We start from the raw sequence: 12,808 nt of genomic DNA on the forward strand, positions 1-12,808 counted from the left end.
CAAAATAAGATTTTTTTTTAAAGCAAAATAAAACAATAGTTTCTAAAAAGTTACAGTAAAAACCCCAAGATGTTATCTTGTAGAAGCTGGATCTAGAACATTAATCTAACCATTAGTAAAGCAAACAAAAAGGGAAGTTTTCTTATAGCTTGTCTAAAACAAAGAAGTTGAATAGAACTGTAAAATTATCTGAATTCTTTGAGAAAAAAGACTATTGGGCACTTGTGGATAGCATAGAAATACAATAATTAAAGAAAAGTTTATCTTACTTTATTGGACTCAAGATTTTTCACCACTGAACTGCTGATTTATTTTGCTTTGAAGATAGTTCTACATTTATTTTTATTTGACCATTTATCATGTATCCCAGAGATTCTCAAATAAAACTACCAAATACCAAGTATTCAATAAATACTACTACTCCCATTATGCAAGTCTTTAAAAAAAAAATTACATAATTCAAGTTATTGCAAATAAATACCTAGCTATAGCTTTATAAATATTTAAATAAAATTCTGCTATGTATAGGTTAGCCTCCTAAATATATAACTAAACTAACAAATCCATTGTCTAAAAGTCAGAAAAATAGTTCAGAAAAACAGGTTTATTTTTGGAAAGTTAGACTCCTACAGATTGCTTTTTGGGCAAACTCAAAGCACACTATCCCCTACTTCCCAATGCTCTGTGCTAGCTATGCTTCTTTGGTTAGTTAATGAGTTATAGACTTAAATTGGTTTTTTGTTGATTTTTTTTTTGTAATTTTAAAATCCAGATACAAAAGCATCTCAGTGAGAAAATATGCATATGCTCTCAGATTGCAAAGGTTACAGAAATCAGTAAACCCTCCTCAAGTCCTTTCTGTTCTCAAGAAACATATGCTGTCTTCCCTGTCTAGAATAATGCTTTTCAACCTGGAAGGCCTCAAAGCGTCTGTCCTTCGCCTGTAAAGGGCTAAGGAAAGACAGCTCAAAATCCAAATTGCTATTTCCTTTACAGCAACAAATGTATGAAGAGATCTATCCCTCACTGGAAAATTTAATGGAACTGTCAACTGAAAGGATGGAAGAGTCACTGATCTACGGACAGGAGTGACTGTCTGTTAGTGCAGTAGATATTTTATTTTCCAAAGCTGTATGACATCCTATTCAAAAGCAAAGAGCACATATTCCTGTTCTTTCCTTTAAACTGATCCTTATTGGCAAGTAGTGACGGGTGCACGTGAAGTATTAAAACTGGATTATATGTAACAGATCTCCAGCAAGGTGGGAATTATCTGGCCCATTTGGTCCCTTCCTGTGCAACCAGCTTTACAGTGTTCTCAACCTGCTCCCTATGTTTTTTGGAGAAATTCCTCAAGGAAGTAACCAATTATAACACCTGAACATTTCCATTACTGTGATTCATGAAATTAAAACTATTATCATGTAGGCCAAACTCCAATTCAAATATTACTACCAACACTTTTCAGATAATTTCAGAGTCACGCTCTTTCCATTCTACGCCAAGCAATGCTGCGAGTCACTGTTCTACACATACATCTTACCTCATGTTGTATTTCAGTGGCAAAACGACTACATGTAATTTTTCAAAGATTTTGCCACATTAAGTGTTATAGGTAAAAGGTTCAATATTAACATAGAATGCCATCTTAGCGTAATACGAGAGAGTTTTCACTACCAAGTAGCAGAGCTCCTGCAATTATGGCATGCCGGGATAGATTCACCGTTCACAAAGCTTAGCAAGCGCTTGGCATAACTCTGAAATTTCTTTAACATCTTGCTCTGATACGATAAACAAACAAAAAGTTGATAATCCACGTCATTGCCAACAGAAGGAAAACGCTGTTTTTACTTGGCTGACGTAAGTGAAATTTTTCCTTTCCCATTTACAATACTTCATTAAAAAAATCTTAGAGCACTCTTACAGAATCTCTTTGTCAATCCACCACTAAAATGTGGAAAAGAGGATGAGGTACTTTGGCAAACATTTTCAAACACCTCTCTCTTCACAACATGTTCATTAGCACAAGCCAGGAGCAAGAAAGAGCACGAGGGGGGAAATAAAGGAAATCATACTTTTTTACCACTTGCCATTCTACAGGTAAGGGACTATTGATATATTTTTGTATAAATGTATACCTTTACAAGTGTAACATGGATAAGAAATCACTCTACATTAGTATCCATTGTGAATAGGTCTCCTGAAATCAAGTGATTTTTAAGACAGCTTTTGTTGTTTATTAGTTCTGGCTTTTTTTTTTTTTTGGTGTTTCTGGCTATATGCAAATACTTCAAACAGTGAAGCGTTTGTAACAGTCTAATTGATCTAACTGCATCTAGGTTTCTTTGTAAAGGTTCTTTTTTGGTTAAAACAGAAGAACAGCGTGCTTTTATATTTACCTATTGCACAATTAATTACATTTTCGTTAGGTTTCCTATTAAAGTAATTCCTCTACTAGACTGAATAGCTCCAGACAACTCATTTTCGTCTGTTGGCTCAAGGACTCCCAAAACAAAATACTACTAATAATGATGATTAAAAAAAAATTCTCTAATTAAGCCATTACATAGAAATGTACTGAAAAAGCCTTGGAGAGTTCATGAGTAAACAACACATTTAAAAAACACCTCTGTAATAAAGTACAGTACAGTATACAGATGATATACCGTAATAGCTCCAGATGGAGCTGTTACAGACAACAATAATGCATTTAACATGTTTATTATGGGCTTTTTTTTTTTTTTAAACTGTGGTTAAAAAAATCCCCAGAGGATATTTAAAGCATAAAAACTACTTTAAAGGTTCTGCCAAAAAGTTGATTTATAATCAATAAAAATAAAAAGAATGAACATCACATCTGAGCAAGCACTCCATCATAAGCTACTCTTAGTACCAGGTTAGTGCAGTAACCTCCGGCCTATGTTCACAGAGTTATTGCATCTGTTGGAACACTACAGCCTATCCTGATGAAGGCTGGAGTATCAACAAAGATTTCACTCCGAATTTCTCCCTTTGTGTACTTAGGTGAGAATGTTAACATTCTTACAATAGTTTTATATAAGCAACAGAATTATAATATTGTAATTTAATAACAGATTTCTGTTATTAAATCAGCCTTCTACAAATATAAAAATATCGGATATTGTGAAAGTGTCTTTCAACCTTACTTCAATCTTCACAGTTTTAATAAGGAATACCTAATTAGGACCATCACTTTAGAACTATGATGCGTATTCAGCTGATTTCATGTAAATAGACAAACAGTTAAAAACATTTACTAAGATTAAGTATAGTCAAATTGCAAAAACATACAATCTGACAATTTTGTCATGTGCTCTTTCAAAGAGTGCATAGGACATATTTCTGCAGCAGTCAATACAGTAAATTCTTTTGATGCAATTCCGGTCAAAGCTGTAAACATTCCTAATTGCAGTTTCTTGGAAACTTTTTGTTCCTTTCAAGTTTTTATTAGCACGTTGCACTGGGCATTCCCCTGCCATTTTTATTTTTTTTTTTTCCATCAGTTACAGACAGTATCACCATCCACCTTTAACCCCTCTGGCTGTTCAAAACTACTCATAAGCATTTCTTCAATAGATTCAGGGTAGTAATCCTTTCCTTGCAGTGCACAATGACACTTTCCACGTGCCATTGTTAGCAAGACCCCCAGTGCGTGATCTTGAGAAGCAGGTTGATGAGGAAGTCTGCTATGCCTTAATGGGATTTCCTGCAGGTTTGGGATCATAACCATATAGGAAAGTAGCTGCTATTACAAGGACGGCTCCGAAGAAAAAGACGCTGAATAAAAAAGGGATGAAAAAAAAAAGTTAGCTCATTTTAGTTGATGCCATTTTATTTATGTAATGCAATCAAGAGAAAGGACATTTTTTTTTCCTCTGGGAACACAGAAAGATAAATTATATTTGTCCAATTTATAAAGAATAAAATATTTTGAATATTTATTTATTACAGAAGGATGCAGGAAGAAGTTAAAATAAGAAACTTACAACCACTAAGTGATGTATCACTATACTGACATATTCTGAAAATGAAAATTATAGTTTCATGGAACCATTGTCAAAAGTAATCAGACCAATTGTTCTTTTTTTCTTTTGCCTAAAGCCCTGTGCAAAATGCAAGCAGAAGCTAAAGAACTGCAACTACTGTGGTTACCCAGCCATTTTTAACATCTTACGTACATCACGTTGTTGGAATTGTGTTTGCTTTGAAGTCCAAAGCTTATGTCAAAACAAATTACTGCTGCCCAAGAACCAATTTGCAAGTCAGTACAATCTAATTTTTGGCAGATACATAAAGATTTATGTAAGGAAAAGATAATAAAGGCATCTTTTGTATTATGACATATGGGCCTTTCAAGTTGCTTTGATAGTTAAAGTCTGAAACAAAATATCCAAAGCCAACAGACAATCAGTACACATTTTAGAAAAGAACCTTGTCATAAAGACATGACAATGTTGACAATTTGATCTTCTGAACCAAACGCTAAAAAAACTGTGGCACATGACATGATAATCCTTCAGAGAATACACTTAGCGTATTTCTGGACACGATCCATTGCAACACATTCAAGCTCTTAAGTACTTTACATCTATTATCCCAATCAAAAATGTTTGTTGAAGTGACAGAAAAAATCACACAGTTTCAGTTCAAATAAATTCAGTTGGCATAAGCAAGATACCACAGATTGAGTTTGATTAACTCAAGTTAATCAAGTTTTATTAAATGAGATTGCTTCAAGTTCTACATGCTGCTAGTTAGCTCCATCTCATTTAATTATTTACCACTGTTTCCATTTTCACTATGTTTGCAGAAGCTGGTAAGTTACTTATTAATTTTCCATTTGAGCACATAGAAATTCTTAAACTACTTTCTATGTTTGTTTTAATAGGACAAGTATAGGCTACTTATAATTTAAGTTCAACGTCTTCCACTCTTTAAGCCTAAATAGTTGTTTTGCTTCCTTTTTTGAATGTTTAAGTAAAGTCCTGCTAATATTGCAAATACTACCTTTAGATAAAAAGATGTTTCTTTGTATCAGATACAAAAGTTGTAAATATTATTAAAAATATTTTTACACTAGGAGTATGTGTAACATATGTGAGGTTAGTTATAAGCAAAATCCTATTAATATATCTGAAAATTGGAATATTACTTCTCCATGACATATATTAACAGGCACTGCCAAGACAAGCACTATTCTGGAACCTACCCATGTACAAAACCTGAAGCGCACAGAGCTACTAAAATCTGATTCACAAAACACCAGAATACAGTGCACTGGGCCTAGAAGAATATAGCAAGCATTTTTCTCTCTCTCTGGGTTGAGTGTTTTCACTAATAAATATGGTATTTATTGTGTCTGAAAAAAGCTCTGCCTTTGGGCTTCTGGGTGTCCTTGGGCAACTAACTGCTGTTAACTTGCATGTGTGTATGATTGCAATTATCTCTTTTAGAGACTGTTTTGAAATTGGGTTAAAAAAAAGTATAAAAAGATTATCATCATTATAATTGTTCAGCCATAACTTCCAGAGGACAAACAGAAAACAAGAGACAGCCAAACCCGTTGTCACGATCTTACTTAGAACAGCCAGCAGGGGGGAGACTGGTTCAAAGAGCACAGCCAGACGCAATGCAAGGCGAGTGTCAAAACTAAAGAGGACTGGCTCCAGCACAAAAGCAAAGCAGGAGCTGAACAAAGCTGAGGGAGATTGGGTAGGGAGGAAAAGAAGAGAAAGGGACAGTGAACTAAAACATATAGCCCGCAAGAGAGTGGTTTGTCAAAATCCAAGATTTGAGATTCAATTATTCCTGACCTGTGAGGGGCTGTGTCTTCCAGAAAATTTAATCTTGCCAATTATACTGAAAAAATTAAGTATTAGTTATGGTATGTCATGAAACTAAACTTTTATGTGCAAGTTGTATCTAAGCAGTCTAAAAGCGTGGCTTGCACTGTTTTTTTTTTTTTTTAATTTATTTTTGCAGTTCTATCTGATAACCATTAAGTTTTCAACTACTTTTTTTTTTTTCCCAGCATACATGGAAAATAATTCTTACCTTGTAGGGACAAAATCTTGCAGCCAGAAATAGGAGATCAATGTTGATAGTATAATAGAAAGAGAAGTTGCAAATCCCTTTAAAATGTTGTCCGCATATTTTATAACAGCAGCAATCACCAGCCCTCCAAGTGCCTGAAAAATAATGAGGTTTGGGTTTGCAGCCTGACAGTTCCACTGAGAACACCTATTTTAACAACATGCACTTACTTTAGGAAAAGCTTTTGTCTATGATTAGGAGCATTATATTTATTTTATGTTATGGATATGCAGTGTTGAAGATAAATATTGGAGGAGTCCTTCCTTCCCCATTAAAGAAATTGTTGATCATATTACCATCATTAAATTAGTGGAAATGCTTGTACTATATATTTTTAGCCACAGGAGGAAGGGTACATATTTATTTTAAAAAAAAAAACATTGCAAAAGAAATAATGCTTACATGCTTTTATGTTGCACAATACTTAGTCATATACTTGCTATATATTTTCCAGGGTTTTATTTAGAGGTTTATTCTAATACTGACAGATCAGACTTTTGACGATAGGATTCTCAGTAGCTTCAATGCCACCCATTAGTTTCCCCAGTCATTCATAGAAGAGTAAATCCCAAGTGCCTTCACAGAAACGTGATACACGGTATCTCACCTGTAGAACAACAACTATCCAAGTAAGTTTATTGTATCCTTGAAAAAATCCATTCTTTGACAGTTGTTCTCCATCATAAATGTATACACCCATCAGTCCAAATATGCTACCAAAAAAACCTGAAAGTACAAGATTGATTTAAAAGCTTCAGATGAAAAAAACATGCAAACAGGTTCCTTGTCCTCAAGGACTGCTCACATATATCTGATTTTAAAATATGACTGCTGCTTGCAATACCATCACATTCAAATGCAATCAGTGTTCAGACAGATAATCTCTTTTAAAAGCTATTTTCCAACAAGTCCAAGAACAACAAGTTTTGACTGTTTCCATTAGGACATTTTATACACTTATCTTCCATTGCTTTCTACTGGAATGGGGTGATTGCTTTTTACTGGAATGGGATAGCATATAGCAAAATTCATTTAAACACAATTTCAGTTTTCCTGAAACTAGTCATGAGCGAAGGCTGAAGTCACACTATAACCCAGAGAGAAAAAACAAGGAAAACTTTCAGTGGAGGAGATGGTCGCTGATCTAGCAAGAGCAGGACTTAATCAGTTTGCCAATTCAGACAAGGATCTTGGAAGCGGGATTCTTCTGAACCAGTCTCAAAGACAATGAATGTTTAGTAGTAGAGACGTAATGTCAAAAGAAGAAATTAAAATGAGGTTAAAAAGTTTATAATTTGATGAGTATAGTGTTCTTCTATCAGATGGGCAGTCCCTCAGGCATGGAAGTAATGAAAGCACTTCCTCTGTGACTGATGTAGGCTCTAGTCCTGAACAGGAAAGAGGAACATTTTTTCCATTCCATTTCTGTGAAAAGCTGACCTCTATTTTCATCACATTTCTTTGCATCTGACAAGGGCAGTGTTGTTTTGAACAAAATAAAACCTTCCATCTGACAAGAAATAATTATTTTTGTAGACATAATTAAAATTGTAGGTTTCATTTAGATTAAACCAATTACTTCTATTTTCCAATCGATTTGCAAAAATAAATAAATAAAATGAACTATTCATACATCCCTAATATGATATTGGTATACATTAAAAACTGAATTTTTCAAAAATTCTTCAAATATATTTTCCAATTTTTTCTACAGTGCCAATAATTCTCTACAGATATGAAAAACAAAGCCAGGTTGAACATACGTTTTTTGTTGTTTGTGTTTTAAGAAAAGCTCTCTTTCCAAGCTCTTGCTTATGACTGACTTGCTTCTGAATGATACAATGTCTTAAGCAGGCAATTATCTTGCACTTGCAGAAAGATACACTAACGTATTTTTGAAATTGTGGTTTCATGTTTTAAATATTTTCTAAAAGCTGTATCAGGAAACCCTCTAAGAAATACAAGAAATAAATAAAAAAACAGGTGATTTAATTCTCACTATTATCACAAACATTTATATTTTCATATATCACAGTCCTAGTTATTCATTACCTTGAACAATTTGTGTTTAGATGCAGTCTGTTCGGACCTCATTGTTTTCACAAAGCAATTACTGGAACATTCAATGTATGACCAGGTCCACTATCAAAGTAGTGAACTCATTTGTTTTCATATCTACTTTTGTGCACTGTAGAAAAATCTGAAGAATGTTTTAGAAGAGATCATTGATTTTTCAATAATTATGAATGTTTAATTGGAAATTGTTTCCGATATCTCATTGTTGCTCACCAAAGCGCTTCTAGCACGGAATTTGAGAATAATAATAATAATCAGCTTTCCGTGGCAACAGATTTTACATTGTAGCTCTATCCAGAGCACCAAAACTTACCTTAAATCCTGTTCAAGAAAACTCAGTTTTAATATACACAATTTCAATAAATCCTAGCAGATAGCAAGTAGGGGTTTTGATCCCCTTCTCTATCTTGAAGTTTCAAGCCATTATGGACATGTAAAAATATTAAAATATAATCAAAATGCAGTTCTGCATTTATAACCATTTATAACTAAAACACAGCAACATGAAAAGAAAGGAAAAAATATTGCTTGTATTCAGACATTTTTGACCATACTAGTTTTTGATCAACTATCTAATTACAAAAAAACCCCACACCATCTCCTGTTTTTATGGTACTTCTTTACATTCTACCAGACTCAGCACACAGCCCTGATCCACTAAATCATCCTAATTACTTAATTCTACAGTACTATGGATTTGATCAAGAGTCCACACTAAGGTGCTGGAAAGTTCAGATTCTGCTGAAAGCATTCATTCAAATATGCAATAAATAATTATTGCCTACGGGTGAAGACTAGAGGGAATCCATTAGAGAAAGAAGGGCAACTCTAACAACAATCATGTAATCATAGACTTGTTTGGGTTGAAAGGGACCTTTAAAGGTCATCTAGTCCAACCACCCCTGGAATGAGCAGGGACATCTTCAACTAGACCAGCGTGCTCAGAGCCCTGTCCAACCTGACCTTGAATATTTCCAGGGACGGGGCATCTACCACCTCTCTGGGCAACCTGTACCAGTGCTTCACCACCCTCACAGTAAAGGATTTCTTCCTTATATCTAGTCTAAATCTACCCTCTTTTAGTTTAAAGCCATTGCCCCTTGTCCTATTGCAACAGGCCCTGCTAAGAAGTTTGTCTCCATCTTTCTTATAAGCCCCTTTGCAAAACAGAAACAAAGAGATATTGCTGATGTTGTACTTCCAGCCTTATAAACTGGACAAGATTGCTTTGAGGTGAGAGAAAACTCATTCAGGAAAATGGATCAACTCTGTCGTCATTCTAATATCTAAGGTCTAGAAGACCCAGAACAACTTTAGTAGTCTACTGCAAAAAGAATCCTGCATAAGATAACATTCTTTAGAAAATTTTAAATACAAATTAAATTGACAGATTCTGTACAAACTTACACTCTATAATCAAGTAAAACCAAGAACTAGATTGAGAACAGAAAGCAACTGCTAGAATTCTATCTAGCAGAGTCTATACTTTTGGTTTTAAAAGTACATTTATGCAGAATACTAAAATGTTGGTGATATTTTTTATTTATATATGTATTTTGCACTTTTATCTTAATTCTTAAGAATGTAGTATCTGTAAGAGATGACTCAAATTAAACTTACCAAGCTGAATGTTTCTGATCCACACAGACTGCTTGGTTTCCTTTAAAATTTTCTCAAAATAAACCCCGGCAAATCCACTAGAAAAACATGCTATAAGAACTGCGATCAGGCCTACAAACTGAGATCCCGCTGAATGTTCCTTAGCAGCTGTTGCTTGAGAGTCTGAAGGCCACTGGATGTAAAAAGAGTTATACAAAATTCACTGATAAAATCAAGTCATGAGCATCTATAAAACGCAAATTTCTTTTCTAGCAAAGAAATGGTTGCTAAATGCAGGCAATCACGTTTGTAAAGTTTTGTATTTTGCACCATAAATACTTCTAAAGGACTGAAAATCCATAATTTTTCTTTCTACATATCTGTAAGGAGTAAATTTGTGCCTGAACTGGGAGAATACCCATCAATTTAAACAGGTCCAGGATTATAAGCCGTAACTATTTCTCTATCCCAGCATGACTTATCATGGTCATTCAGTTGCCAACTTTTTCCACCCAACAGTTAGTTACCTTACAAATATAAGCACACTTAGAAAACCACTTACACCAGCTGCCTTTAAGATGGGATGAACTGCCTTTTGCATGTGCTCCTCTTCAGTGATTATGCAGGTGACTAAAACAAGCTGAAATTTATGAAGCTAAATCCTGCAATATATCTAATGCTAACAGAATAAAATGCAAAGCCATAGACAAAAACATACTGAAGAGTCTGCTAATTATTATCAGAATTTTTTGTTCTCATTTTTAATTCTTAAATTTGAAAATTCTATCAGATTTAATCCTTAGATTTTTTTTCAAATCCTTACATTTTAAAATAAAGTTTTCTAGGATATGCTAAAATATGCTAAAAAATCTTAGAATATTCTCTTATTCCATGATCATGCCCTCTGAAAACTACAAACTACTGTACTTGCACTGTTCAGAACAGAGGCCAAGCTTGCCTCTTGAAAAAGTTCACATGAATTTGCCATGCTGAAATCATATCACAAGGTAAGCAGCAGGACTGTGCTGGCACATGAATCCCTAATGTCTGGAGAAGTGTGCTAATAAATACTGCTATCACTCTATCACTGTTAATTGCAAGTTACTCCAGAGGCCCTGTCACATTCTACAGTAGAGCGCTGCTACACAAAGGAGGTGTTATCTTCTGCCTTTGAACCATTTCTGGCATCTTCTAGACCTGGCCAGCTGTGATTCGTAGTTCCTGACCATACTCTAGTGCTCATGTGCAGCTGGTAGAATCAGAAAGCTGTATAATCCTCACGGAAATACATGCTCCTTGAATAAACACCTTAAGTAAACAGAAACCACCTGTTAAAATTTACCTGCACAAATGCCACTCCTGTCATCAATATTACTAATGAAAGCCACTGGTATACACCCAGTTTCTTGCTCAACATGGACACAGAGAACAACGCTGTGGTAAGAATTTTCAGTTGATATGTCACCTAGAAGAAACCAGAAACAGTTACTACTGCATAATTCATGGGTTTTTTTTGAAACTTACAAAGATATCAAAATGTACAATACCTGGTATGTGGCTGCATCTAGGTTTGACAATGCTACATACAGCAAGTTATTCTGAAGTGTATAAATTCCTGAAGGAATAGCAAGTTTAAGAGTTTCCATGGGTTTATTAAGGATTTCATCATGTAGCACTATGTTCAGGGTCCGTAAATTGCACTCTACACAAAGAATCAATAAAAGAAATAGACATTCACTCAAAAGAGAGGAAGAAAAAGGTAGCTATCACTGCTATCAAGACCTCAAAATGCTATGTTTGACTTTCATGAGCCTCATATATGTAAGAAAAAGGACACTGCAAAGTTTCTTCCAGTAGCCTAGAATAATAGAACTAGAACAATTATTCAAAATAATTTAAGTAAAACTTATTGGAACCATATCAATATTTGAAGATGATACATTAAACATTGTCACCTAAAAAATGCACATTTAGGAGCCTACAGAGTCATCAAAATTTATGCGTACACAATGATATTTTTAAGCTGTTGATCAAATGTATGTGTCAAGGAACCAGGTAAATTCAGTATAAAATGTACAAAAAACACAATTGGAGTAAATCTGAACATACTTTTTTTGAGCTTAAAACCACACTTCTTCCTGTAGTAATGAAATTGCTTCCTCCCTTCGGCATCTCCTGTTTATTATAGGCTTCTAAATTATCACTCATGCTTTGGACACACTTAAAGCTTTTCATTTTTTCCTACTTCTACATATGAATTTCTTAAAGTGCCTGAGCAAATACAAGCTTCAAGCTCTTAGAAAATTTCTTCGTGCACTCCTCAGTATCAACGTTCTTTAAAGAGAACGCTCTTCAGCAAATATACAATATCTTCTGTTGTGTGTTGAGGAGCGAAGTATGACTAATGTCTTTCCAAGACTATTTCTTACATGAGAAGGGAAATGCTTTGTTGTATGCCTGTACTCACATGGCTGATTTGCAGTTGCCACTACAATACAGCATATTGATTAGGAAAATTACTTGGTGCAAAATTTGACACATACTGCTGTCTTTGTAGACCAATAGAACACAGGCCAAAATCTTCAGAAGTTCAGCAATAACTACTGCAGTAGAGGATAAGTAACGAGGTCCTTCTTCTTTCAGTGTCCGAGAGTAACGCATGGTCAAGACTAAACTTGTGGTCTGAAAAACCAGGATGCCCAGGGAAAGGTATTTTAAATTGGTAGACATTTCTTGACTTTTTTCTTCCTGAAACAGAGAGAAAAAAACACAAACACAAACTCAGGCTTAAAAGGTAATATTGCAGATGGATGTTTCCCTTGGGAAACAGCGTATTAGAAAATGTTACCCAGGGAGCTGAACCATAGGAAAACAACAAACCTAATCTGATATTTAAAAAGAAAAAGAAATTAACACTTTAAAAATATTTTTCAAATACACAACTACAAATGGAGAAGCATATCAGAATATTAGAAGTGATAACTAATAGAGAAATTAAGTGTTTCTAATCTGTAATAAT

General features: G+C 34.4%; 1 protein-coding gene across 1 annotated transcript; it reads right to left on the minus strand.

The window, feature by feature from the left end:
• Positions 1-3,374: 3,374 nt before the first annotated feature.
• SLC35A3 (solute carrier family 35 member A3) lies at positions 3,375-12,519 on the minus strand (the record flags this gene model as incomplete). Its single annotated transcript, XM_082484522.1, has 7 exons — positions 3,375-3,798; positions 6,076-6,209; positions 6,722-6,840; positions 9,811-9,982; positions 11,132-11,254; positions 11,337-11,491; positions 12,333-12,519. 7 exons carry the CDS (start codon positions 12,517-12,519, stop codon positions 3,708-3,710), a joined length of 981 nt encoding a protein of 326 aa, XP_082340648.1. The 3' UTR covers positions 3,375-3,707.
• Positions 12,520-12,808: the final 289 nt, after the last annotated feature.

The sequence above is a fragment of the Vanellus vanellus genome (genome assembly GCF_965231255.1).
Source record: "Vanellus vanellus genome assembly, chromosome: 5".
Taxonomy (NCBI): domain Eukaryota; kingdom Metazoa; phylum Chordata; class Aves; order Charadriiformes; family Charadriidae; genus Vanellus; species Vanellus vanellus.